We start from the raw sequence: 27,397 nt of genomic DNA, 5'->3' as shown, positions 1-27,397 counted from the left end.
CACACACACACACACACACACACACACACACGGACGTGAGAAGGCGTCCCCTTATGTTACATTCACAACTATCCCGTAGGGCGGGATTTGATCCATGGCTTAAAGGTTGTCTATGAGGTCCACGGACTGATCTCAGAGCAGCACGCTGTAATCACAAGATGTCTATCCTACATTGACTGTGTACAGTCAATACAACACAATACTTGGGTTGTTTGCTGAGATATAACGCAACATCCACCGGGAATCAATTTAGTTCTGCACATGTCCTCCCTATTCGCTGTTCCCAGCCATTTTAAGAGCTTGTTTGAATGCGGTGCGTTGCAGACGCAGAGCAGCACTTGTTGTCCTGTGTTGTCATCATTTTTACGCACAAGACAATATGAGAAATAAGCCATGTCAAACTGCATAGGGCCCCCCATTCATACACGGAGCCGCTACTTGGAAATTGTTATTGTCTCAAACAACAGTATTTGTCAAATGTGACCGGGGAAACTAGGCTCCTATAAGTGAAATGAAGTGACGTGTGACGCCAATAGGACATTTCTACTGCTGCATAAAACCTGCCGCTTGCATTGACGGTTTTGGAGAAATAGGTTCTCTGACAACTTAGGATAATAAATGTTTCGCTTTCAGACAGATATCTCAAACGTGAAATCGCACCCAGCTGCTTGTGTAAAGCAAACAAATAGCCCCCCGTGTTAGGAGTCCTCCACTTGTGGTTTGATGAATGAAACCAGACAAAGGTAAATGGTTATTTAACTCATTTTGTAGTAACACTTGGTAACCGGAGTTTCCGAAATTACAGAGACACAAATGGGGCCCACAGTGTGCCACATATCCATCTCTCTTACCCACCGCAGCTACAGAACGATCTGACAGTGCTTTTACTGCCTTCTTAGTGCTCGTTCCCTTTCAGTGTATTTAATTGAATATAAGATTAATAATGGGGTTGTCATCATAGCACAAGTTAATAAATAATTAACATAAAGCTGATATTTGATGATTATTCAGTATTTAACGTGTTACACAATATTATAATTTCAGATTCTTTCGAAGCAAGAGAGTCAAAAATGATCCGCAGCCGAAATATTAAAAAAATACTTTTCCTTGAGTCCTTGTACGTTTTGTTTGTATTGCACAAACAGAAACGTTAATTAGGAACACATGCCACCATTTCATCTGTTTTTGAACTATTGCTTTTTATAGCCTGTAGTGTAACAATTGTATTACCGATGCTCTTAGCAAGAGGATAAAAGATAGTTACTCTGGAGAGATTTAGAATACATTATGTGGAGACAAGCGGGTGAAAGCTGCGTTTAATAACCCAACAAACAATTTAGTCCAGAGCTACATAAAACTAAAACGAGCTGGACTGGTGTGATGGCCACGGTGGAGCCAGATTCTTTCTCTTTGAAAAAAAGCAACATTTATTCTTACATGCTGTCCATGAACAGATCATGTGGGTTATGTAGATAAATACATTATACAAGTGCTTATAGTTGGCTATGTTTGAGGTTGCTTTTATGGGTGTGGGTCATTTTTGGATACATGTTCGGCACATGCTTTCTCCAGTGCAAATAAAAAGAACACCTCCATCAGCTGCTAATTCCACCACTTTATCCTCACCCACAGCTTCAGGAGAATCACATTCACATAAAGAAAACAGTGATCTAACCTGCAGAAATATCACGTTTACTGTATGTGTGTGGCTAGGGCAACAACAAGGCGTCTGACAAACTGACCCCGCGCTGCAGACAGGTCGATTGGAAGCTAATAGGTACAATCTGCCTGAACAGACATTCATCACGAGGATGAAAAGTGTATCCCTGTGAGAGAGCATCTGAGGACAAACATAAAGCACAACCTATAGCATCCCTCCAGCACGAGCGCGAGCTAATTAATACCTTCATATTGTAGACCTTTGAACGAGACAGACAATACAAACAAATACCCCTCCCCCACTCCTGTAAGGCATATAACAAATATGGCGATATCAAACTAAGACTGTGCAACGTGCTGCATGCATATCTGCGCCTGTCCTCCTGCCCCTCATCACTGCCAGTCAGAAAAGGAAGATGTGGGCAATATGGCACACAAGCAACACGTCTGAAGATGATGAAGAAGAAGGGAGGGGGGCAGAGCCAACAGGCAAATGTAATAATTGTCACACCAAAACCCCATTTTCTCCTTCATAACGCCTTCCAGTTTATCACATTTTATCACTCTAAGTGTGAGTGTAAGGCAGTAATGACAGTGAGTGCAGATCTGGGTCTAAAACGGGGCTTCCTGGAGACAAAAAGAAGGAACGCACGTGTAGAGACGGTCCAATACAAGGACAGAAACACTATGTGAGCTATCTAACACATTGAGGACTTATCGATGTACTCATTACATTGTGAATGTATCAGGCAAAGCAAGGCCACATCTCTTTCTGTCTCCTTCACGGGCACATGTACACTTGCATAGTTTCTCTACCCCCCCTTTCTTTCTCTGTCTCTCTCGCTCTCTCTATTCCCACACAATGCATCACACTCGGTGTTCCTATCGACTGGCTTACATGCTGTAAAATACATTTTCCAGATTGATCACGCATATCACAGCAGCTTTGCAGCGGGACCTAACCCTTTTGCCAAATGACGCCCACATCAATATTGAGGCATGCACTATCAAGGCAGAGGTTTTTAAGGGGGGGGGGGGGGGGGTGTTGTTTGGTTGGTGGAGAATCACCTTGATTAAGCCACAGGAGGTATAGAAGACGGAGGTGGTTCTGTGTGCTTCGCAGGCTTTCCTTGCTGTCTGGGAAAAATATTAAACATTAATGCGCTCACAGGCTGGCACAGCGCGCACTGCTGTGGTTCCTCACGTAAAGCCTGCCCTGCTTTGGGTTTGCCAGTTTTGTCAGTGGGTTTGTTCAATGTAAGGTATGCAGCCATTGTGTAATTACCACACCAAATCCCCTTCTATCACCTCGTAATAGAAGCAAACAGTATTCAGATTGATATGTTTCAGTGTAAGATGCTGGACAGTGTCAGTATCTTTATGCTGCGCTTGTGCTTTTCTTGTTAAAACAAGTAGCGCACAGAGATAGCACATTTACTCTTACATGCTTTAAAATAAGCCCGAACCCCTTGACCTTTGCTTTCATGAAAATGCTTGAGAAAGAGACATCGTTGCCTATTTCTTTTTTTAATAGTACAGTCACCATCACACAACTTCATCAACCGACCCTTCTGCAAAAAGCTGCATCATGGAGTAAGCAAATTGAAGGCAACAACCAATAAAATTCAAGAAACAATGGAAATTTTCAAGACGAAACAAACAAAATGTATTTGAAATGATATATTAAAAGTGCTTTTGATTTTCATGTCTCTCCTCTTTGACTGATGATCGACTCCACGCACACTCATGGCCGGCGAAAAGGCGCCTCAGACGTCCTCTCAGTTAAAAATGTCCTGGAGGTCAGTTTGCTGCTGTTGCAGGTCCATCGTTTCAATTGGGGAAAAAAGTTCAACCATCAGTGTTGATATTGTCATAGCGATTAGACTGTTTCTTATTTGTCTAAATTTCTTTATTTTTCTGTTTTTAAATTCTCACTTCAATTTTAATTCTTGGAGAACATAGCTTCGACAACATATATCGCACTCATTATAAGAAGCAAAAGGTTATATCAAAAAATTATTAGTATAGAATCACAGAAACCCTGGTTTAGAACCAGAAAAAATACAAAACAGAGAGGTACATAGACACAGGACAATTCTTATAATTGCTTGGAAAACATTATTTCCCGCTAAGTCTTGATTCTTTTTTCTTACTGCGCATATGATGTTTTTCATTTTATTTGTATTTTTTTTTTTTTTTTTACAAAAAAAAAGGAAAATAAAGACTAGTATTTTACAAAATGAAGAGTATTGTTCTTGAAGATGAGGGTGGATTTACACAGGTGTAAAGTCCAGTTCCAATATTTTTCTGTACATAATGTATTCCATATCAGTCCCAGAAGACAGAAAAAAAGTAATGTCTTCCAAGTTTGTCAGAAAAGGTCCTATATATAGTCTTCTTGAAGCAGGACGGGAAGAGGGCTGCTGAATTTTGGTCCTTTTTTCCTCTCTTTTTCCACTCTCTTATAAGCATCATTGGATGGACATGTAAGGCCAGTTGAAGCTGCTCCCGGATAATAGCATATCCCTGATGAGGGTTTCAATAGGAGTTTTACCTACCAAGCGGACGAAGAACAGCTGCTCGATTACCGACGAGGAGACGGTGCGCAGAGAGGGCAGCCGCAGCAGGAGCTTCCCGAAGCGGCTAGGCTGGTTCGGGTACTGGCTCCTCACGTACTCCTCCAGGGCGCACTGGGACTTCTCCTGTAGGCTCTCGATGTGAGCAGCATCCGACAGGCCGCAAGCGTCTGAAGAAACACACACCAAAAACATACTGTGGTTAGGCTCGCCAAGTCTCTGAAACCCCAAGGTACAATATGTAGTGGAAATGTCCCTGAATCTGATATTATTTTGCTGTTAACACGTACACTAACAAGTAATCTACAAACTGTTGGATACAAATATAGGATTACATAATATATCATTAAACAAAGCAAAATATAGGGGTCACAAAGCTTGTAAAGAGGCACACATGCTTTATAGAAACAGTCATTGTTGATAAACCTAATACGTTTTGATTATTTAAAATGATACATCTCAAATTTAATTGCAGAAGACTTCTCCATATGTAGGCCTATATGTTTTATTATTTTTTTTAATTTTCTTTCCACAAATAAAAACAGAATCACCTCATGCTTGCCATACCCAATTTATGTCATGCAATAGCACGCTGGTTATCACTCAACATCAGCCTTTACGTGTTATTGACAAAGTGGAATGAACAAACACACTGGCCAAGCATGCTACGTCACATTGAGTGAGAGGGACTGTCATACAGAATAAACAGGATTCTTTCTGCTGGAGAAGGTGGACGATATCTGTGCTGCTCTTACAACAATCAACAAGAATATTGAGCTAAATGTCATGAAAACAGGGCTGTAAGCGCGTGAAGGACTGGCGAGGCACTGGAGCAAAGAGGGAAAGGTGGGTTATAGAGGGTTATAGGCCTAAAGGTGGCTGCTCGTCATGTCTGGACTCTTGGGTTTTAAGTATAAGGAAACATAAACGGCACTGATGAATCTGAAATTACACTGGATGTAATGTGACCTAATTACTCCGCAGTAAGCTGTTAAGTCATTTCGCCGCTCTGCTCTCCATAGACCACTCTTGGCCTGTTTTTCCATGTAGCCTATAGGACAGGCCGCTGGAAGCAATCACATTTATTAGACGAGGTGAAGTCAATAGTTACGCAGCAGCGACATAAAATGTCAGAAAATGAGCCTGTGCAGCAACGCAGGCGAGGCGGCGTTTTGTTGCTCACTGGTGGCTCCTGCAGCCTCGCTTCAGTATAGACAAAAGCATATAAGGCTTGTTAGAGAAGAACTGTTATTTTTTTCCACACAAACCAAGCATGCGTGTCCTACTGCTTATAAACTGCTGTAAACGCAGGCAGCAGGACCGCCGGCATATATGGTCCCACGTGGAGCACTGAAAAGATTCTGTGTTGAGCTTTTGTAGTAACTACACAAGAACGACAGCTTTAGTCTTCAAGCACTAATACATTAAACACCGGACAGAGAGGCTTTTAAGCCCTTTCGTGATTTCTCACTGCTATAACTCACTAAGGTCAGGCACAATAACCTTGTGAACTCGGGGGCAACTCGGAGATCTCGGGGTGATTTACTGTGACCTTAGTCAGGCCGGTCAGAGCCCCAAGTATGCAAATGTCTTTGGATTAACGCTGAGTGTCCCTTTTTAAAATGTACTGGAATCAATATGGCTGAAATTACTTAAAGCAGGTGTTTCTTTGTGTAAAATATTCTTGTATGATGCAATGCAGCAGTATAGGAGGTTAAGAGAAAACAGGCTGCGGTTGGATGTACTGTATGCTAAACAGAAAGCTACTCAAAAGGTTCCAATAGTTCTCCATCAGGCCTCTCTGCAGCCCTGCAGCCCTGCACCCCACAACCTCAATACACTGAGGCATGGGAGCAGATAGCTTCCAGATACGACTATTTCTGCGGTGGGTTAGTGAAGGCAAGCGCTGCTATGTGCACATGTGGATAAGGAGTTGATGTAAGACAATGATCCTGAACTGTGATGAAACAGTTTAGCCTGGCTGCCATTATTTATGCATCAAATTCGGATGTGTGTGCTGTTATTAAAGGCAAACCGTCTTCGCTGCTACTGGCAGAGTTCCACATTACTTGTTTTAACCAACAACAGTTTTAACCATGTTAACATAACTCGATCTATGCTTAATGTTCAAGTGTCTATTAGTTTCTCTGGGCAATGCTGTGAGCTACGTGCAAAAGAAACATACAGACAATTATGACTATTTTCTCACGGTCGAATGGATGCCACTTTACGGAAACTGAGGCAAAAAAAATCACATTTATTTATATTAAATCATATATTTTCCTTTCAGTGTACCTCCAAAATTGTGTTTGTCAAATTGACATAGTTGCCAAACCTCAAAGCTAAAAAGTAGTTATTATGGCAGCTGAAACTAAAATGTAAAACATAGAAAGGGCTCTTACTAGAGAAAAAACCATTTGTGGTAATGTCGTATCCTCCAAAAGAGGAAAATTGAATGTTGAAGGTGGTTAAGTAGTTCGAATATATTGCTTAAATCCGCATGTACAAGTGTTTGATCAGTCAGTCTCTTATTTTGGATTATTTAGATTTAGATTGTGTGAAGCTTATTATTAATGCAGTCTGTCTGATTTTTAAATGGGGTGTGGAAATGTATCTACAATTGTAGAGTATTATATAGTACCATATAAGAACCAAGTATCAATATGTATTCACAAAGTTGTGAAAGTCATGTTCATATGAAACTGCAGATTTCTTGTAAATTAAATAAAAAAAATACATAATAATATAAAAAATTCTGAACGTCACATGTACCTACTAAATATATAAAAAGGGTTAGGTTATATAAAAGTTATTACGCTTCCAGGGATATTGGGAAAAGGGAAATGTTCAATATAAATCTAAATCTATTAACCATAATAAAATAATACATTCTATCACGAGCGTCTACAATTATAGGAAATATACAAGCATATATCGGCTTTTTGTAGTGAGCCTAATCTTAGACAACGAGGTCAAAACTTTGAGCTAAGTTAAGCAGTAGTGAGGGGCTCGTGTGTGAGTTAAGACTTTCCTGTGATCAGCAGACTCCCTGACATAACAGGCCTGATGCTACCAGTCGTACACAACATACTCCAAAACAGCGCCGAAATTACGCACTGGGAATAAATGAGGACCTTTAGGACCATGCCCCAGTCAGCAATTAATTAAGCTTTCAGTATGTATGTTACTTTTGCAAGTTGGTTCTGATGACCTCTCAGAGCGCGGGCAGGAGAAATTAACCTAAATAAGTTTAAAAAATGTAATAGGTCAGCTGAGAGGAATCTACAATCAATAGCAGTGCCTCTTTGCTTCCTAAAGAAGCGATGCACTGACATATGAGGCAACTTCCATCATCTTTATTTGATCTCAGTCTGCTAAGGATTATTTCCTAACCCCCCAAGACATGTGTTTGTGCACGCAAAACAAGGATAAAAGCATGCACCAACACCCATAAAGCATCAGCTGTCATATATCACCAGTAATACTCTATTTCATCTTTACGCTCAATTATTTGACACCTGTTCCAAAATTTATGGAATCGACGCTGCACACTCTCGGCTCAGACGTTTTAAAACAGAACGTTTAGGTCTGCAATTAAACAATATTTAAATAAAGTTGTATCTTCTAATTTGAAAACTGAGTGCTGCAGTAGAAAACTTGATGCGCTCACTTAATCTCGGTTTGTTTACACGTCTTCTGCTGCGGCTACAACTGACATGGGAATGCATGTAAGTAGATATACAGCAATCTGTTGACTAAATAGCTTTTCCACCGGCAATACAAACATTTCGTAAAGTCAGAGTTTTGACCAGTCTATACTCGACAATCGTAATTCCCCTCAGTAACATGACTGCATGTAAGCCTCATTTGATTCAATGTCCCTTAATGTGTGACATGTAGGACACCCACCTGATGTAAAAAGCACGATGGCCTTCAGGCAGCTGTACTCTGCCGAGTCTACGTGCAGGGTCTTAAGCTTCTCCACTTGCTCCTGGAAGATCCGGATGTGATCCATGAAAGCCACGACCCGGTCCGCTGACATCGGGGAGGCGTGGAGGCCCGCCGCGGCTAGCAGAGGGGCCACATGCAGAGGCATGGAGCACTGGGCCGCGTTAAGCACAAACAACTCGCTCCATGTCAGCCTGAGCAGGGACACCTGGTCAGTGATCTGCAGGTCGGGAAAGAAAGGGATGTTTCTCGCCCACTCCACGGCGCTGAAGAGCAACCGAGCTGCCAGCTCGCAGATGTTCTCGATGCCCATGATATTGTTGGGCTGCATGCACTGGCTGCCGTACCGGGAAGTCGGGTAAGGCTCGGCCCGCAGCAGTAACGAGATGTATCCGGACAGATAGCAGTGGCCGTTCAGAGGATCCCCGTTCGTCAGCGCGTACTGGCCTGGGTTGGGCTGGGTTGGAGGCATTCGTCCTCGCTGAACCGCTGACAAAAAGAAAGAGAAAAAGAGGAAATGTGCATCCAGGACTGATAAACATTGTTCATGAGTATTACAAGCGTAATGCAGGCTACACTTAGTGTGTTTCTTCTCAGAGAATCGGCATGGACCGAAATCTAAATTCAGCACGCTTTTCAAAACATATTGACTCGTGTGTGCTGTTTGTAGGACTGTAAGATTGCAGAGATTACTTATTTAGGTTATCGACAACCTAAACATCTCATCAAAACAGATGTGCTGAGTCCCTAATCCTCTATACTCTTTACGTCTGGATTTAGAGCTGTATTCTACATGAACTGTATGTGAATGAACACCTATATACAGCACACATGTATTGATATACCAAAGCACATTTGAAAAAAAGTCATATTATTACTATTTTAAGGAGTAACTGCAGTAATATGTATCGTTCTTTGATAACTCCACAAGTATATTTTTGTGTCTATATTACTCCTAAAAAAACACTTAATGTGGCTGAACAAATTACAAATATGATTGATAAATACAGATAAATGCTATGACATTTATACATTTTACGCATAGCAAAAGGTCAGCTGGGAATATAAGGATTTCAGCAATTGTTTAATATAAAAATAAAATATTAATGTAACACAGTTAGCACACTATATGTGCTCATGACTTGATCCATATTTTAAATTAGGGATGTTTGCATGAATTAGAATTTCACACCAAAGTTAACACACAGAAGTGAAAGTTATCCGGCCTGTAATGCAGCAGGCAAAACAATGAGCCCTGAATAACTTGAGCGGCATTATTCAGTGTGTATGAGCTGTCTAGTCAGCACGAGGAGCAAGAGAGAACGTGGGTTTGTAGTGTGCTCAATTTACATTCACACACAGGATTTACAAACCCATTTATACTATTATATATTAGTAAGTCACGTACTTATGGAAGAGAATATCTTCACCCACATACACACACAACCTCACTCTTTCTTTCTCTCTCTCTGTCTCTCTCTCTCTCTCTCTCACACACACACACACACACAAACACACACACACACACAGACGTAAAAACACAACAACATACACACTCCATCCCTTGTTCTGCTCTAAATTATATCAATAAATTACGCCTGTTTTATCGTTTGTATTTAGTTGATTGTTATAAAATTTAGAGAGCAAGGGAGTCAAATAAAAGGTTGATCTTGACGAGCCGCTTTGTTCAGGCGATCATTGCACTCAAAGCTGAGCTGCTATGGCTGCACTGGCCTGTTTGCCCTCTCTTACAGAGCAACAGAGTCCAATCTTTCATGCAAGCATCCCTAAAAACATGGATGGAGGCAGTAGTATGCCCAGCCATATAGACTGTGACCTTAATGCAACATGGCAGCCCTGTATGTATGCTGCTAAGATGACTGATCATGAGAGGGCTTTAAAATAAATATTCACCTTCCCGCCGCATTCCCACTTTTAAACATTTCTTCAGCCGGCAGTATTGGCACTGATTTCGGTGGTGCTGGTCAATGGGACAGTTCCTATTGGCACGACATGAGTATGTTAAGTTCCTCCGTACACTCCTCTTGAAGAAACTTTTGCATCCCTCGCAGGTGAACTGGCCGTAGTGTTTGCCGCTCGATTTGTCTCCGCAAACCACACATTCAATATGCTGCTGACTCTGTCCAGAATTTTGACTCCCCTTGTCCCCGGCGGTCCCCGGTGTAGATGGGGGTCCCGGCTGGCTGGGAGTCTGCGGAGTGTGCGGCGCAGCTGACGCCGCCTGCTGCTGCTCCCTCGCCGGCTGTGCTGCTGGGTTGGGGCCGCTCGGAGGTCCTCCGGCCACGTCTTCCTGCGGATCTCGCCACACGCTAACTACCATTGCCATATCTCGGCCCCGGAAAGTGCTATAAAGCGAAATGATCGCCGGTGTTTATCAAACGTAGAGGAGGGGGAAAAACGAGATCTCAAAAGACGAGGCAGTGCAAAGTCAAATCGGAGCACAAAATCTCATATGGGGCAAGAAGGGAAGTACAGCGCGATCAATACATTCAAAATACAGGAGATCGATTGAATAGGCACCCGATCAGGATGTGCAAGTATCGGGAGGCCAGTTCCAAGGTAAATTGCAGCCAGCCATTCAGGAATCCCTAATCTTGTAGGAAAAGCAGAGTCCAGACGGAGCAAATTGCAGTTTGATGTAAAATAGCCACAAAAGGAAAAAGGCAGGAGCGATTCACATGGACGCAGGAACGAGTAAAAAAACCTCTCGCTGGAAAGACACGCGATCCAAAGTGCTGCGGAGATAAATTCCTTTCTCTTTTCTTCCCTTGGCTCCTTTACACTCCCGTCTTCGTCGTTCAGGAGAGGAGGAAAAACTGAAGAGCTGGATTTTTACATCAATATTCTTAAATAAAGCTCATCATCTCGCCAGGCAGCAAAAGAAAACCGCGTCGCCGAATGAAGTGCCCATGTATAGTTTCGCCTCTCTCCAGCAGGAGGAATGGAGATACGAAGAGAAAAGATAAAAAAGAAGACCAACAGCAACAACTAATAGAATATGCAAGAAGAAGGAGAGACCAAAAAATGAATGCGCTTAAACGAGAGGACCAGCAGAGCAATGTTTCCGAAACGGGGGATCTGCGCGAATGTCTGTATATAGTGAACTTTGACACTACTATTGAAACTGACACGTTTCTATGGAGATCGCTGCGCCTTATATGGTGCTCATGTCAAGGAGCCAAGAGAGGGGCTGCTGGAGACTGATAATCAAAGGCGACTGACTGGCCAGAGCCCTGCATAGAGGAGGAGGAGAGGAGGAGAGGGGGGAGAGAGAGAGAAAATGGGAGGCTAAGGTTATAGCCAAGCCCTCTCTCCTTCTCCATTGGTTAGAGTCCCCCTCCGTTCATTCACTGCAAAAAATGTCTATCCAGATAAGTCACCGGGTCTCGTGTTCAGATTAAAAATGTTATTTTTTTTCATGAAAATACAGTTCTAAAAATGTTGAAGTAGACTATTCCACCAGTTTCCAACTGCAATCTCGGTTGTTTATTGAATTTTACGAGTCGACATCTTGAGATAATGAGTGTACCGGGAGATTTCTTCTGAAATAAACTGTAGATGGAGAACATTTCAGTGGTAGGTCGATTGGCATGAGAAACGAGTGGAAACGTCTTGCTCCGCTGTTAGATTATTCTACAGCGTTGATAAATCCAAGACTTCCAGACTCAGTGCTCAGCTGCCTGACGTCTGAGAATGGATATTTTTTGCAGTGTTGCCATCTACGACTGGATGGGCTGGGGGGCTCTGACAGGCACAATTTACATTGAGCTCGCCCCGCGCTGCTATTTACTTTGAAACCTGATTAGTATGGGCCGTCTATTGTCACCAAAAAGAGGAAGAAACCCTGAATAGAATAGCAGAAAAAGCGGGGTTAGGCAAGGGGGGACAAAGCTTTTACGCACGACAAATAAACCAAAAACTGTGCACAGCGGCGAAAGAAGGATCTGGCTCAGTAATTAGCCAAAGTTTCCATATGGTTTGTGTTGGACCGTTATCTTTATAATAAAAAGTAGCGGGTGCCAATATTGCTTTCCCTTCATGTGGATTCATATTTTCACTTGTTGTTTTGTCTTTGGCATGCGCATTGCGGTACAGCCTCGTCTGTAATCGGCACAGTGTCGCTGATTAAAACTTACAATTTAGTTAAAACAAGTGTGTAAAGGGAGGGAAAATGTCTATGGGAAGAATGATGCATAAAAGACAGCGTGTTATACGAACGGAACGTCGTGCCAGCAGCCGAAAAAATCTCTAAAATTAGACGGAGCAATAAGCAATATCCAATAATTACAGAGGTCCTATAGTCTGCACTATCACTGAGCTGGTGTCAAATTATGTCTTAATAATGACAGTAATTCAAAATCATGTGAAGTTGCTTGGAATTTGCATGGGGATTCCAGCTTTTTTGTATGAGGTTGTCTGCAGGCTTACCACCTCTGCAGTTCAGAAATGTCTGGATCGCGCTGCCATCTAGCGTACATTGTACAATTACAACCTCATATTAATGCATGCACGAGTCATCAGACATTAAATCTTAACTGCTAGTAGTTGATACGAAAATAAAATTATCCTCAGTTTTACTAATTGCGTTCTCTCTTATTGACTTCGTAAAAGGTACAGTATAGTGTTTTTCTTGGGGGTTAAGGAATTGGCTTTATGTGAAGAGCTAAAACTTTTCAAGAGATAAATACAAAATTTATTTAAACTTAAAAAAAACAACATAACAAAAAGACAGACGTGTGTGCATACGGCTTATAAGGAACAGAAAGTCAGCATAGCGTGCGTTAATTGAAGAACATGGTAATTCGCCGTTTTGTAACACAATAACAATAACAAGAACTATTCATAAAACATGCAATTCTTATGGGGTAAAAAGAAACAAAGTGGTTATGAACAGTTTTTTTTTCAGTTTACAAGGCTATTAGCAGATAAAACGGAGAGTAAATATGCAAGTGCCCCCTTTGGAAGCTCATAGGAGGGATGGGTTGTTTTTAAGTATTCAACAAGAGAGCTCTCTCTCCCGTCCTCGTCTCGGACACTCCACTCAAAGTCCCCGGCCATATCTCCAGCTCTTTGAAAAGGTGAAACCAATAAGATTAAATCGGACAAAGATTTTTTTTTTCTTCCAGTAAGTGTATCATTAAGATTTAACTCAACAGATTGGAAAGGGGATCCGCGGGAGAAGAGGAGAGGAGCGTGAGAGGGACAGCGAATGGGGAGCAGGGTAGGGGCTCGAATAGAAAGCTGGAAGCGGCGAGAGAAAAAGCAGAAAGTGGACAGCAGGACATTGAGAGAAGAAGAAGCACGTGCGACGGCGGGTTGCAGAAGAGGAGAAGCTTTTTCTACCTGGATAAAAGCAACCACAGATAAGGCGAGTATAATATGAATTTGGCACTTCTGCAGCGCTGCATGTGCGTGGCTCTAAACGCTGGGCTAAATTCTCTGTCACGCCACATGACCGTTAACTTCAGACCCGGGGCAGAGTCACACACAACTTTTTAACTCTAGCACTGTCGCCTCTTTTCTCCACATTATCGCCGGTTATCTAGCTATCATTACTCCGTTTTACAGCTGTCCTTTGATCGTTATATCAGATACAAGAAACGTTATTTCAGGCTGCTCGTGAGCACCGCTGGACACGTCGCGCACCCCTCACCTGCAATTTGTTGTTGAAACACATAATGAAAAGATCGATAGCGGGCTGTTTGTCTCTGCGATAGTGTCACCGGATTTAAAAGCTGATCAAGGAGAGCAGGCGGTGTCCATCTTTTAATCGGTTTTCGGTACCAGTGTAGCCTAATACTGCATAATGCAGATGTTAAAGAGCGTCGCCAAACGTTACGCACCGGTATGAGATTATGTGTCAGAAAATGTTACATTGTGGGGATGTGTGATGAAAAACTGCATGATTTATCAAAGCAGGTAAAATTAAGTTAATAGGCTGCAGTAAATAGAAACTGATAAAAAAAAAATCAATTATGGAACAATATAGACCATGTTAACTTATTCCAGGACAAACTGCATGTCAATCAGTTTAGTAAAATAACCTTACATAATAACATTTAGCTTAATCCTCTCCTATGGGTGCATAAAGCTCATGCTAATTTATTATTCTCTGTGAGCCAAGTTTTCCCCATTTTCTATTCTAAGCATTGAATCGTTTCTTATTTGAAAATATAAGAAAATGTAAAACATCTGAAAACGTATAAATATTCACAATATTTATACATATATTTCAGGTGAGGCATTGACGCATAAGTAGCCGTCTTAAAAAAACATTGCTTTGACTTATTGTTAATTATTGATGAGGAATAGTTTAGTTCAAAGTGACATATATTTAGGCCGATCTAAATCCTATAATCCATGGTTAGATTCAGTAAAGAAGTGACATTTCTATCTATGATATGTAGTTTTTATACCACATTGATTAAATAGTAGTATGGGCAGAAAACAGCAGTTATTCTAAATTTGTGGTAATCAGTTATGCCCTTCTCACAAAGATATGACGTTATAGGACTCATGCATGTTCACTTCAATACATCTAAACCAGCAAGCAGCAGAATCAATTCAGGGAACACTGAGGTCAGAAGTGCAGGGCACCTATACAAAACAACTAATGGCTAGAGAGGCGTTTAGAGCTTTTTAAAACGATACAAACTGATGTAGAGATTTAAAAATCGGGCGAGGATCTGTTTATTATTGATTGCTTGTGATCCCATCTGGATTATAACCACAGCATAGAGACACCATATGGGGTCATAGAGTTATTCTCGTTTCCAGGGGCCCTCTGCTGTGTTACGTTTTAGGACGTCGGTCTATAAAGTGCCACATTCAGCGAATACTGATCCCTGACGCCTGAAAAATTAAAATGATCTAAAACAAAAGGACAGAAAGTGATTGGTATATTTTGGTGTGAAACATTGTTGCACATCATCTTGCTGTTAGTTTGAATAACAGACACTGATTAATTGTCACATAGAGCACGTGTCACAATAAGATGCGGCAGCAAACCTTCAAAGTAACTTCACACTTGTTGGACTGTGACCCCAATGCAGTCTGCGTAAGTTTGACAGCAGCCTATTTTTTATCAGTTATGAATTAACTTATAATTTAGTCATATGCTGCTCACAACAACGTGACATAATATTCATGATAACTTTTCAAATAATTTTAGGATTGTAGATAAGCCAGTTAACATTAGTGCGACATGTTTAACCATAAAACTAAAACAGGCTTACGTTTTACTGTCAGACAGTATAGATGTCACAATGAGTGTTTAGTCACTTCTTTCATTTATGTATATGGAGTGTAAATGGTTCTTACAAAAGGTTTGGCTCCAGACTATTTGCTTTACATTTATTTATTCAAACAGTTTTACTGCAATGGCAAAACGATTATTATTATTTTTTTATTCGGTCAACAATGGTGGATTAATGTGATTTCGAATGAAGCTGCAATTTAAAAAAACAAAACAAAACAAAACAAAAAAAACCATGAACTGGCATGACCTGTTTGAACCCACTGTGATGTTGGCAACACAAACCTAGTGACTAAAATCCAGGTAATGCCAGTTTTTTCAGCACCATGGAACTTATTTAAAAATAGCACTTGGGGAAAAAAAGACTGATTTTTAAAAGTGCGCACGTCTGAACACATAAACACTGTCATATTTATGCAAGTCCCGACGATGGTTTTGTTGCTTTGTGTTGAAAATGGAGGAGGGGTGAATGCTGTGTGTGTATGACTGTGTGAGCGCGCGTGTGCGTGTCTTGGGTGGGGGGTAGCCCAGAGGGGGCTCCATTTTGTCCAAATCTGATCCCCCAAATTATTCTGGGGGCTCAGATTGGTGTGAAAGGGACGAGAAGGTCACTTGAAATCGCCTTTTATCCGCTGGCTTTTTTTTCTACGGATCAGCAACTTTCAATAGACATAATCTAATCGCTCTTAATGGAAAGGCCATTCGTGAGAAATATCGTTGAGCCTATAGGCTACAGGCATTAAAAAACCAGGGCATTTAACAGGCAACAAGATCTCACTAAATAGCATGGCTTTTAATTACTACTGTAAAGTGAAAAGTTTCTCTTAAGAAGTTCTATTCACTCAGGGCATGGAACTGTATGACAGCCATGTTATTATTTGTATAAAATTGAACTTTATAATCATATTGTTTACATTTGTAAGTCATCTTCTTTACCCTGAAAAGCACATACTTATTATTATGTTCTCATTAGCTTTAATACAGCCTTGAGTCTCCAGGGATTAGAGACCCTTCAGTTTCAGACTTGACGAATCTCAGTCTCTTTCCAGGCTTTTTTCTCTTTTGCATCCCAGACTATAGACTAATTGAGGACAATAACTGCAGTGACTTTCCCAATTAGGCTTGAGGTTGAAGTTAAGTTAAAGGGACTGTCAGTTTAAGCTATGGGCAATGGCTTTATTGCTCACTAACCATCATTTCTTTAGAGTATGTGCTAATTACTTTAGATGGTCCCAGAGATGGAGATTATAAATCCATTAGCACCCAAACCCTCGTGGTTGCACAGTGCAAACACTGTAATTTTGTACTACACCAAAAACCAAACTAAAAGGAGCAGAAGCTACATGAAGGGAAACAGTCTTCTGAGAGAGGAACCCGGAGTTTATCAATCAGCAGCTGAGCCCAAACATACACAGTAAACTGAACATACACACACACACACACACACACACACACACACACACACGGACAGGACAAATGTCTGATGAATGGCTCATGTTTAGGTTTTAAATCGACTTGTTTAGCCCATATCACTTTATGTTTCGACACAAAATGCAACATTTCAAAGATCAACTTAAAAATGTTATTATCGTGGGTTTTATTTTAATGTAAGATGGAAAATTCATTCATTTCCAAAGTGTCCGTGAACTATCCAGGGAGCGTTGCAGCCTAAAGTGAAAAAGTGTTTTGAAACGAGACGTCATACCTGTTTGAGTGCGTTTAAATGAGGTTGAAGAAAAGTGGGGGGTGCGCGAAGGCATCTAACCCTTTAAGTAATTTATTTCGGGGAAACCGGAGGGCAAAGGTGGAATTCTTGAGAAATTCAACAAGGATAAGGAAGCTTTAGGAATTCTGCACGCAGATTACCTTTCATCCCATCCTCACATTATCCGACAACACACAGTAGAAATATAGCTGCGCGACAAAAGAGCCAGCTTACCCTCCGACTCAGAGGCGTGCAAAACAATTTTTAAGAAGTGTTGCGATTATTAGGGGAGAGAGAGAGAGAGAGAGAGAGAGAGAGAGAGAGAGAGAGAGAGAGAGTTAGAGGGGAAGGGGGGGGGGGGTCAACCCGTGTGGAGTGGTGATTCCCTGGGTGTTCAAAGGGAGACAGAAAAAAAGATGCCATATATCACCGTTCATCATGTCACTGTAATAGTGAGGAGTATATGGTCGAGTTTACCCGCTCTTTATGCACACATTAATATTTATGGTGTGTAAATACACATCAAATAGGGTTACATTATGAAAGTCGGCAAACATTTACAGAGATACTCAAATCATTTCACTTCTCGTTTTTGATAACTTAACAGATTGTTGTTTACATTGTTTGTTATTGGCTCAGCGTTTTTGTCTCTATCGGTTAAACTTGTTTTGTACAGATGTCTGGTATAACTCAATAAAGGTAATCATATCAGCATTGTTTTTCCCTTTAGTTATTCCTTCCCAAAACTAACAAGCAGCAGGGGCTTGATTAGAAGTGTAGTGTAGCTAACCCATCAGCATACTGGAGTCTACTTTGCAAAAGTACAGAAACACTAATGACAACAAATATTTTTTTTATTAGTTTGAGCAAAGACAAAATGATATATTATTATTTATTAAACCTGAAATAATTGGTGCCATAATTTAGTCTTTACATTTATATATCTCTGTATCTCAATCTCTCTACATATAATTTATAAATGGAGATGGAGTGAACTAAAAAGTTTTAATTTAATAACAGTACACCTAAACTACTGTGTAACATCTGAAGTGCTAAAAAAATATAACAGGAACAGCCAAGAAAACATTTTTAAACTGCATTTTGTAATATATCATTTACTTCTAACTGAAACCACATGGACAAAACCCTCTTGTTATTTAGTGTAATTCTATCTACAAGGCGTGTGTCTGGTGTTTTCATGTGTGGGCACATGTGTGTGTAAGAAGACAGTGATGCGAAGGTGGCCTGCGCTTAGAGTCCAGACCTGGCAGATTGTGACCTTATCAATGTGAAACTCTTAAGATAAATTATTCATAGCACCTGTTTGAAGTCTCCGGCCAAAGAATGACAAAGGTGTAAGATTTGAGATGCATCTCAAAAAGGCATGAATACCAGCCACTGTGCCTGCTGTCTGTTTTCAGAGCCGAGATTGAGGGAGGATAGGCTGCTTTTTAAACAAAAATTAACAATTAATACTCTTACAAGGGGGTGCATAACATAGAGCAGCAAAGAACGTAGGTGTAAGATACATGAACAAAAGTAAGGAGAAATTCAATTTAACATTTTCAATGTGCGAGGTGTTGCTTCTGTCAGTCACCGTCTTCATGTCATGTGACAGACAGATGTGAACTAGGCCAGCAGCATCACCACAGTGGGCTTTATCCTCACTTTAAGTTTAAGCTTGCAGAGAGTTTGTGCGAGTGAATCACTGGAGCTATCCTTGCCCTTTGTAGCTGAGTTTGTATTTTGTCTCTTCACAGGTAGAGGGCATTCGATAAAGCTGTGGAGCGCTGAGGAAAAACAACACAACTTGTTGGTGTGACGCAAGGACTGACACTTGCATGTGATCTAAGGGCTGTTTGAGGAAAGGACAGTCAAAGTGATGTCAATGTGTAATGTGTGCTGGGATCCCACAACATGACAGTATACTGAATTATTGTACCTTATCGCATATGCGTCAAATATATCATTAGGTGTACATTAATCACTGTAAGAATATAATTTTAGAGACTCCACTCTTAATTATACAACTTAATTCACTCTGTTTTTTTATCAGAGAGTACAGGATAAGACTGCAGTTTGCATTTATGAATTTCTATTCCCAGCTTTTCCTCTCAGAAAAGAATACAAGCATCCTGGAACTCAAATTCCTTCTGAAATTATTTGTTTTGGAAAAATACCATGGTTTGCTTTTTTAAGGAAGAAGCAGCTCATCTTCTCATAGCTAGGGGTCAACATAACACTCAGTATTAATAAAACAAATATGACTGAGATGGATATTAATGATGACGTATACACATATACTGCATATGAGCTTGAATTATGTGTGAGAGTGCTCCCGGGGAGTAAACGAGAGACACTCTCACAGGCACTCTGGCACATATTTTTTACTTATGTTTACTTATGTGTGTGTGTATGTGTGTGTGCCTGAGAGATAGTCGAGTCCGTTTCCCTCAGATGTTCCCTTCGACCTTTGACCCTGCAGCTGGGGTCAAGGCCTGACAAATGAGATGGTCGAGTTTTTGGCCAGAACTGCAAACATTCCACAACAATCTTCTATCCACCTCCTCCTCCCCATTCCTCACCCCTTTCCTCCTCTCTCTGTTTGTCTCTCCCTCCACTTAGAAAGAGAGTAAGAGAAAGTTCTCATCACAAACAAACACGTTTTATTGGATTCGCTGTGGGAATCTTTAAACACACGCCCTTAAAGTTAAGAATTACAGCATTAGTTAGATTTAATATCCTGGCCATCAGCCTTGTCCACCGAAGAAAAGATAAAACATTATGATCTTAAGGAAAACGCTGTGCGAAAAGGTTTTGGATATTACGAGCATGCTCTTTGAAAGAACATGGCGTGTGCTTGGAAAGCTTGTCAGTGATGTCAAGGATGAGAAATGTTGCAGTGTGTTTCTTTTATTTTTTACACACGCTGCTGGCTCTAGCATTTCCGGCAACATTTCTCACACTGCCTCCCTCACACCATCCGCTGTGCTGCAATATCCCCACATTTTTCCATCCTTTCACTTCTTCCCCTCCCCTCCTGCTACCCTCCCTCTGTTCTCTGACCACTCTTTGCTCCCATTACCCTTCCTCTCTGCTGCCCAATCTCAGCCTCTCTCTCCACATCTACTCATCCCCACCCTCCCCTCTGTTTTTTTCCTCCACCCACTATTTTCTCAGATTTTCTAACATGCCGCTCCACAGAATGCTACCACCTGTGTTTTTAAGGAGGAAAGCAGAGCTGTTGGTATTTCTCTATAGGAAGCTGGTTAAGGTAAGTGTCACCCTCTTTTACAATGACACAGCAAATAATGGTTCAGCTTGTTGTGTTTCTGCATTACCATATTTTTTTACACTGGCTTCCTAAGCATCACCACCAGAGCTCTGGCGACTAGTCACTGCTGTAAAAACACACGCAGTCGCCATCGATGAACGTCAGCAGAGCCACAAAGGAGCCTGGAGACCAACAAAGCTTTAACACTGAGTGGATGATGCTCTTGAACTGTTTTTTTTTTTTTTTTTTTTACAATGATGTAATATTACTAAAAGGCAATGCAACACAGAGAAGATCTTAATAAAAACACATCAATGTCGATATGTGCGTATGTGTTTTTTCCTTCTTCTCTTCTCTCCCAGTTGAATTGTGATATTGTTTGATGTCTGTTGTTGTGTGAATCATCAGAGAGTACAGCTGCTTCACATGGATTTTGGCCTGGATGGGACTGTTTCCTCACAGAACAGCTGATCACATGACTCAATCACATGGATGGATCTGGGCTCCAATTGGTCTCAAACTAGCATCACTGTGGTGAATGTGGGTCCATTTCTACATTGTCTTGCTTTGAATAGAAAAATGTTGGGTTGAATCAGTGAGTTTTGTGTGGGTAAAAAATGCCCTCCAATTCTTCTTCCATACACAACTCTCCATCCCTTATTTTCCTCCATTCATTCCAAGGTGTATCCAGGCACTAAAGATCAGTTGGTTCCCTGTATGACCAGTGTAAATAAATAAAGCTTATCACTCCCATCACCATCAGCCATCAAATTTGTAGGGTTAAAGCAGGCAGCAAGCGACAGGCAACAGTGAAAAGTTGTGTTGGCGTTTGTGTGTAATCATGACCATGTCAGTGCTACAGATCAGATGTGTTTATTCCCCCTTTCTCCTCCTCCTGTCCTAAATGTCCACAGGCAGCTCAAGGATGTAGAGGAAGGCCTCAGAGCCACTCGATTCTCTGCCACCACCCACCGTTGCGCCAGTGTTACTGGAGCGTGCATGTCTCCCCTTGTCCCCCAGAGCCTTACTCCTACACTCCTCCACCTCTCCTCATACATGCACCCACCAACCCCAACACCCCACGAGCCCCCAATCCCTCCACCTCCCTGCCTCGCTCCCTGGTTCAGTGTGTAAAAGCGCCCCCTGAATGATGGATTACTGTGTCACCGCAGCCTGCAAAGGATTAATTTGTTTCATTGATTTCTCTTTAGGCAGAATGCCAGCGTCTGCCGCTTCCCACCTTTTTCCCCAAGACTCGCAGCTGTAATAGACGGTAATGGCCTAAGACAAATCAGCCCGTTTCTTGTAAAAATAGCACCAAATAACCTGCCCCACCCTCTAGGATGCACTCCACTCACGAGCATCAGGGAGCAGCCTAGTGAAATATCAATGGGTGTTGGATTTATCCTCACCCTCCATCTTTATCACTCTATCTGGCCATCCTTCCATACCAGAGTCCCTCCGTATTCTGAGCCAGAGGAGACCATCCAGTCACTGTAACAAAGCCATAAGTCTGCCGTACTTACTGCTACCTCTCAGGCCTCACAATGGATGGGTAATGACAGGGCTGTCTGGAGGGGGCTGTGGGAGTTGGGCCATTCTCTCCTGTAATGGAGGCAGTTACTGCCATTCCCTATACACCTGCAGGAACAGCTAACTGTTAACCACTGTGATCTATGGCAAGGCCTTACCCCAACAGGCTAAAGTTGAAGGGTTGTAGTGACACAGCTGAAAAAGGGCATGTCTGTACACCATGTCCTTTCTTCTGTCTTGTGCATGAAGTTATTGCACTGTATGTCCAGAGCTATAGAAAAGGAGTTATTTATAAACAAATCTGCAACAATGAATCAGTGTTGGCACAGCTCTCAGCCCTGCAGACTGACAATCCAGCATTCCTGACATTTACTGATTTAACGCAGACATAAGATGCTGCCACATCTTTACTACCCTGTCACTGCTTTGAACGATGGGAAACCCAAACGGCCTGTAACATTAAGCACACCACTACAGGCTGACTGTCCTCCAATGCTTTCCAATCCCACAGAGATTTACGAGCAGAACCAGATCCATTAATCCATTGTTGATTTGCTGTGGCTGCCCTGCAGGGTTTTTGGGATCAGATATCATACAGTGCAGAAACTCACCATGTTGCGCAGCAGGAAAACTGTGACACCAAAATCCATGTTAAAACACTCGGACATTGCATTAGGGAATTAAAAACTAGTCAGTGTTTTTCACACTTTAAAATTCATAGCACATTTAAAATATTCTAACAGTCTTATTCACTCACAACCTGACAGATGCATGAACTTTGAAAGAAAACACAGCCACTTACATCAAAAATTACAACATAAACCAAAGTGACAATTCAAAGGGGTCTCAGAAAGTGTGAGTTGGGTTTGATACACAATGTGATAATGACCACGGTTGCAGGAAAATCTCCTCAGCTTCCTGCAATCAATTTAACAGTGTTTACAAAGCCAAAGGCAGGGGTTTGTGCTCTGGGACAGAGCACCGGTTACCTGGTGCTCCACGAGATCCCCCAGCTAAGCTGGCCTCTCCTGGGTAAACCTCCATAAAGCCCCCTCGTGTCTGACACAACCAGGTCCTTCAAATACTGCTCTCAGACAGAGGATTAGGTAATCTTACCATGATACTGTGTTTTTCTCTGTTCCTATCACCTTCCCATCCTCATTGTTACCTTCTCTCTTCCCCTGCATTCTCATACCTCATATCCTCTCTCCCTCCCTGCCCCCCCTCTCTGGTCTGTTGAAGTGCTTGTTCTACCCAGGGCACATCTATCCTCAGGGGTCCTTACGCTCTTAAGTGCCTCCACAAAAGGTTAGTTGGCAGGTAATTGTCCAACTGTGGTTGGACTTATCTTAATAGTGGGTGCTTCAGTGCAAGCCAAACCTTCTTTGATGAAGAGACTTACAGTGTGCGGAATAAAGGGTGAACTATGGATGATGGAGGGGGGGTATTTTGATGTATTACATGCATGGGAGAAAAAACAGTGCTGACCTCATGGTGTTAAAATCCAAATGACTTGCTCCTCATCAACTCCAAATCTATACTTCTATTAGCCATCTGATCATATATATGTATGTCAATAAGAAGCTTTGGGGGGGGTTACGGTTTGCATTGCCCCAGTCAAAGGTCATGACTGACCGATAAAATATTTCTAAAGCACCATCAATAACTCAGACATGCAGACTAATACAGTATGGGATTGTGGGTAGGGGGAGGAAGCCTGCTGCCCTTCCTGCAAGCAGAATGGATGGGTAAGAGGCCAAAAGGTTATTTGACAGACTTCAGCCCATTGCCCCTGCACCCTCTCATATGTGCATTTGATAGCGACAGGGGCAATTATAAAGGTATACTTCAGACAGGTCAAATGGGAGAGGGCAAAGTGCATAACCTTGAAAGCACTGGCTTGAGTCAAAGGTTAAGATGGACATAGGACATCATAACATACTACTGAGTAAGGAGGTAATGGAAAGGAGCTATAAAGATGCAGTCTGATGAGAATAGAAAAAAAGAGGAATCTTTAATTAATATATTATGATTTTATGAACAAAAAATAGAATAAAATAAAAAAAGAGCTCCTCATGGTCAGAGACTGAAATGTTGACGTTGATATCTGTTTCTCAAAGTGTTTGTGTTTTTGTGGTTATACACTGCGTGTTGTCTCGATCAGACTTGGTAACTATTAAATATGAATATCTCAAGGTCAGGGAAGGTCGTAGCATGCATTTAGCCCCAGTGACCAAAGCAAAATGTAAAGGTCAAAGTGGAATTGCCTGAGTCGGAGCAATACAACGTCTGCCCATCCACATTTATACATCCCATTGGCAGTGATTTATGGAGGGAGATAAGCATACGTATAGGAAGAAAACAGTCTCTTTCTGCTATCCCATCAGACCGGGTAAATACACTACTCACTCATATCAATCACCATGTCAGAGGGAATCGCCACTGTATGCTTCCTGCTCAGATTAAAAACTGCCTTTGTCTTGCTCTGCCTGTTCCCTCCAGCTCTTGGGAGCACACTGGTGGTATTGTTGCTATTTCACATACTCTATATTAGCATTTCAAACTGATGTGGTACACAAGAAGTGAGGATGTTCCAGTCAGTGGTATGCTTTAGTCATGTATTATTTCTCATAGGTTTTTCATTTCCTTCTTTTATTATTATTCCATGGCTGTGTAGGGACTTCTGTGAAATTTTACTTCTTAAGGTTTTACACGTGTTTGTTTTGCATGAATCTTTTCTTCAATCAAAAATCAATGCATTTGAAAAAAACTCTTAGTTTGGTGCCGATAACACAAATTGATTCAAAATCAGTTTCCTGTTCTAATACAAAGTTCCTATGCTGGGGCCTAGAAACGTGTTAATGCATTTTGCAAGAGCAGCCGCTCTGGGGCAGCCCTGGCTGGGACAGCTTTTAATTCTAAACCCGGGCTCAAGAATTTTTGTAGGCTTCTCTTGAACACGAACATGTTTCTTTTGTCCCTTTGACTCTTTAAATGTGAAAACCAGCCCGCCACTGGTGCACCACAGGCTTTGCGAAGTACCCCCAAGTGGTTCAGAGTCGAGCCAGAGAATAGTCCAGCAAGGAAACAAGCTTTTGAACTGCCGGCCAAGGCGGAAACATGGTCTGATGAGCTGCTTTTTTATTCTGAACCATAAAGACCAAATTTTCCTTCTTTCAATATCAATAAATGTGTGCTTTTCATGTATTACATATGTATTTTTTTCCATGGCTAGACCAAAGGGTGATAATGTGTGACATAGGGGTGTGAATCTACCCTTTACAGCACAATTTGATCAGAGAAAAATCTTTACAACTATGATCACATTCAGGGACACTTCATTAAAATACAAAACAATTTGGTCCTGCATTCTGATGTCAATGAAAAAATCAGAAAATGGTTTTAAACAAAGAATTTATCAATCCATCTTGTTGTAAGAGGTGCAACTTTCTCAGACAACGCCACACCTGAAGATGCTAGTTCAGCTCCCAAACAGCTCCACCTTTATTTGCATCAACAAGGAAAGAAGGGACAGGGACTTGTGCTGTTCATTGCTAATGGTTGTTTAAAATGGACCACAGTTTTTTGGCTGGACAAGTCTACAGCCTAAAAAGCTGCTGTTGCTGTGTATGGATGCGTCTTTGTACAACTTTGTATGCATAGCTTTGATCATGTTGCTGTTTCATTGTACATCAATAGGCAGTTTAGCTTTTATTTATTTGTGAATAATTCTGGGCACTTTTGTCATGCTACCAGTTATGCTGGTGTTTTAGCTTGTTTGCATATGTGCATGGTGGGAATTTTTAAAACATGCAGTTGATCGTGTTTAGCTATTTTTTTTTACCTGTATTTGCGCCATCCATCCTAAATTTTGCATCAACTTTCAACAATAGCACTGTAGCTACTGTTCTGTTTTGTATGTGCATCTGTTTTGATGTTTTATGTTGCCCCCCCATAATAAATCACATGCCCTGGCTGACTCAAACTCTCGAGTATGAAAAAAACCCTTTTAATGAAGGAAAAACATGGATACCAAAAGAGAGACTGTATCCCTTTTTTAAAATCATATCACTTTCATGTTGCGAGCTGTAGAGGTCAGCTTTGAGGATCAGAATACTTCCATATTTATTCTTGCTATAACAATTCCCTATATATCACTCATTGTATATATCAGTTCATGAGACAGGTTCTGTACAATCTGTCACATTCATCTCTATTTCCCATTCACCACAGGGCATTTGAACTACATCAGAATCTATTAACACCATGCCGATTCAGCCCCACCCACAATACAAATCATGATAGGATGGAAAAGTGACTCCATAAACACCCTAGCTTATATATCACATCATATAAGCTTGGAAAGAAGGCAGATCCACTTGTGATCTACAGTATGGAATGATCTATCTATATGGATGGGCTAAAGATATGGATATCATAAAATCTCCTCCTGTCTTTACCTCTGTCTGTCACTGCCCCATTCAAACAAAATATATTAATAGTCCTGTGTGTGTATATGTGTGTTTGTCTGTGGGAGCAACCATCACTCAGCAGTAGGAGCTCCAAATCAGTGGCTTGTGAGGAGAGATTTATGATGTAATGCATCCAATCAACAAACCTTAACAGTAAAATATGATCTTATCAATAGGCCTGATCAATAGTGCATGCAAGATACTGTGTAATTATTACAGAGGTCTGTATCAATAAAACTGTCACGCACGACCTCTTGCCAAAGGCTATGGAGTGAGGAGTCACAGACAGTCGAAGAAAGGTTTGTGTCGTGGCCCTGAGATGTTTGATTACCTGAGCATGAGGCTGTAGCGTTAATGCATAATAACTTATCGGAACATGTTGGCTAAGATGAGAGTCAAGCCAGGAACGTTTGAACAGCAGTGACAAACTGCTGCATAGCAACACGTTTAAATGCATATGTTTATGATGCATTTTACCGACCAATTATTACTGCTGGTTCTGTTTGAGAACTGTGGCTGTTGGGGTATTGCCTTTCCCTGCACCTCTGCAGACTTAATAAATGATAGAGGCACAGATCCTTACTCTACTGAGGATCATTTGTCCCGAAGCAAAGCAATCCAAGAGTGGAAGGAAGACTGTCAAAAAGAGCTTTGTACTACACAGTAGAGGAGGAACTGTGCATTAACTTCCAGACACACACAATCACACATACAGTAGAGAGAGTGCGTGAGGCAGGGACCAATGAGGCAGTTTATATCGGGATTTTGTTTCACAGCCACGGCCTCCTGGGAGAGAGGGGTCTGCCAATAACACTTAAGAGACAGAGCAGGAAAAGTAAGTGCTTTTATTACAGCTCATCACTCATGTAATTTCTGGCAGCATTTGTGATTACAGATCAAGTGATTGACTAACTACACATTCAGCGGCTGAGTTATGAACCGGGTGCCTACCAT

General features: G+C 41.4%; 1 protein-coding gene and 1 long non-coding RNA gene across 2 annotated transcripts; one reads left to right on the top strand and one right to left on the bottom strand.

Moving 5' to 3' along the window:
• Positions 1–3,170: 3,170 nt before the first annotated feature.
• On the bottom strand, positions 3,171–11,393 carry nr2f1a (nuclear receptor subfamily 2, group F, member 1a). Its single transcript, XM_079343808.1, has 3 exons — positions 10,098–11,393; positions 8,145–8,672; positions 3,171–4,405 (listed from the first exon to the last, which is right to left on the bottom strand). The coding sequence occupies exons 1-3, from the start codon at positions 10,528–10,530 to the stop codon at positions 4,131–4,133; spliced, it is 1,236 nt and encodes a 411-aa protein (XP_079199934.1). The 5' UTR covers positions 10,531–11,393; the 3' UTR covers positions 3,171–4,130.
• Positions 11,394–11,532: 139 nt separating this feature from the next.
• On the top strand, positions 11,533–21,047 carry LOC306823903. Its single transcript, XR_013779069.1, has 3 exons — positions 11,533–13,282; positions 13,361–13,572; positions 18,925–21,047. It is a non-coding gene; the product is annotated as an uncharacterized lncRNA (long non-coding RNA).
• The last annotated feature ends 6,350 nt before the right edge of the window (positions 21,048–27,397 follow it).

Source organism: Symphodus melops (assembly GCF_947650265.1).
Source record: "Symphodus melops genome assembly, chromosome: 1".
NCBI lineage: Eukaryota > Metazoa > Chordata > Actinopteri > Labriformes > Labridae > Symphodus > Symphodus melops.
The sequence above is the reverse complement of the archived record's forward strand: the minus strand, read 5'-3'. Positions and strand labels throughout refer to the sequence as shown.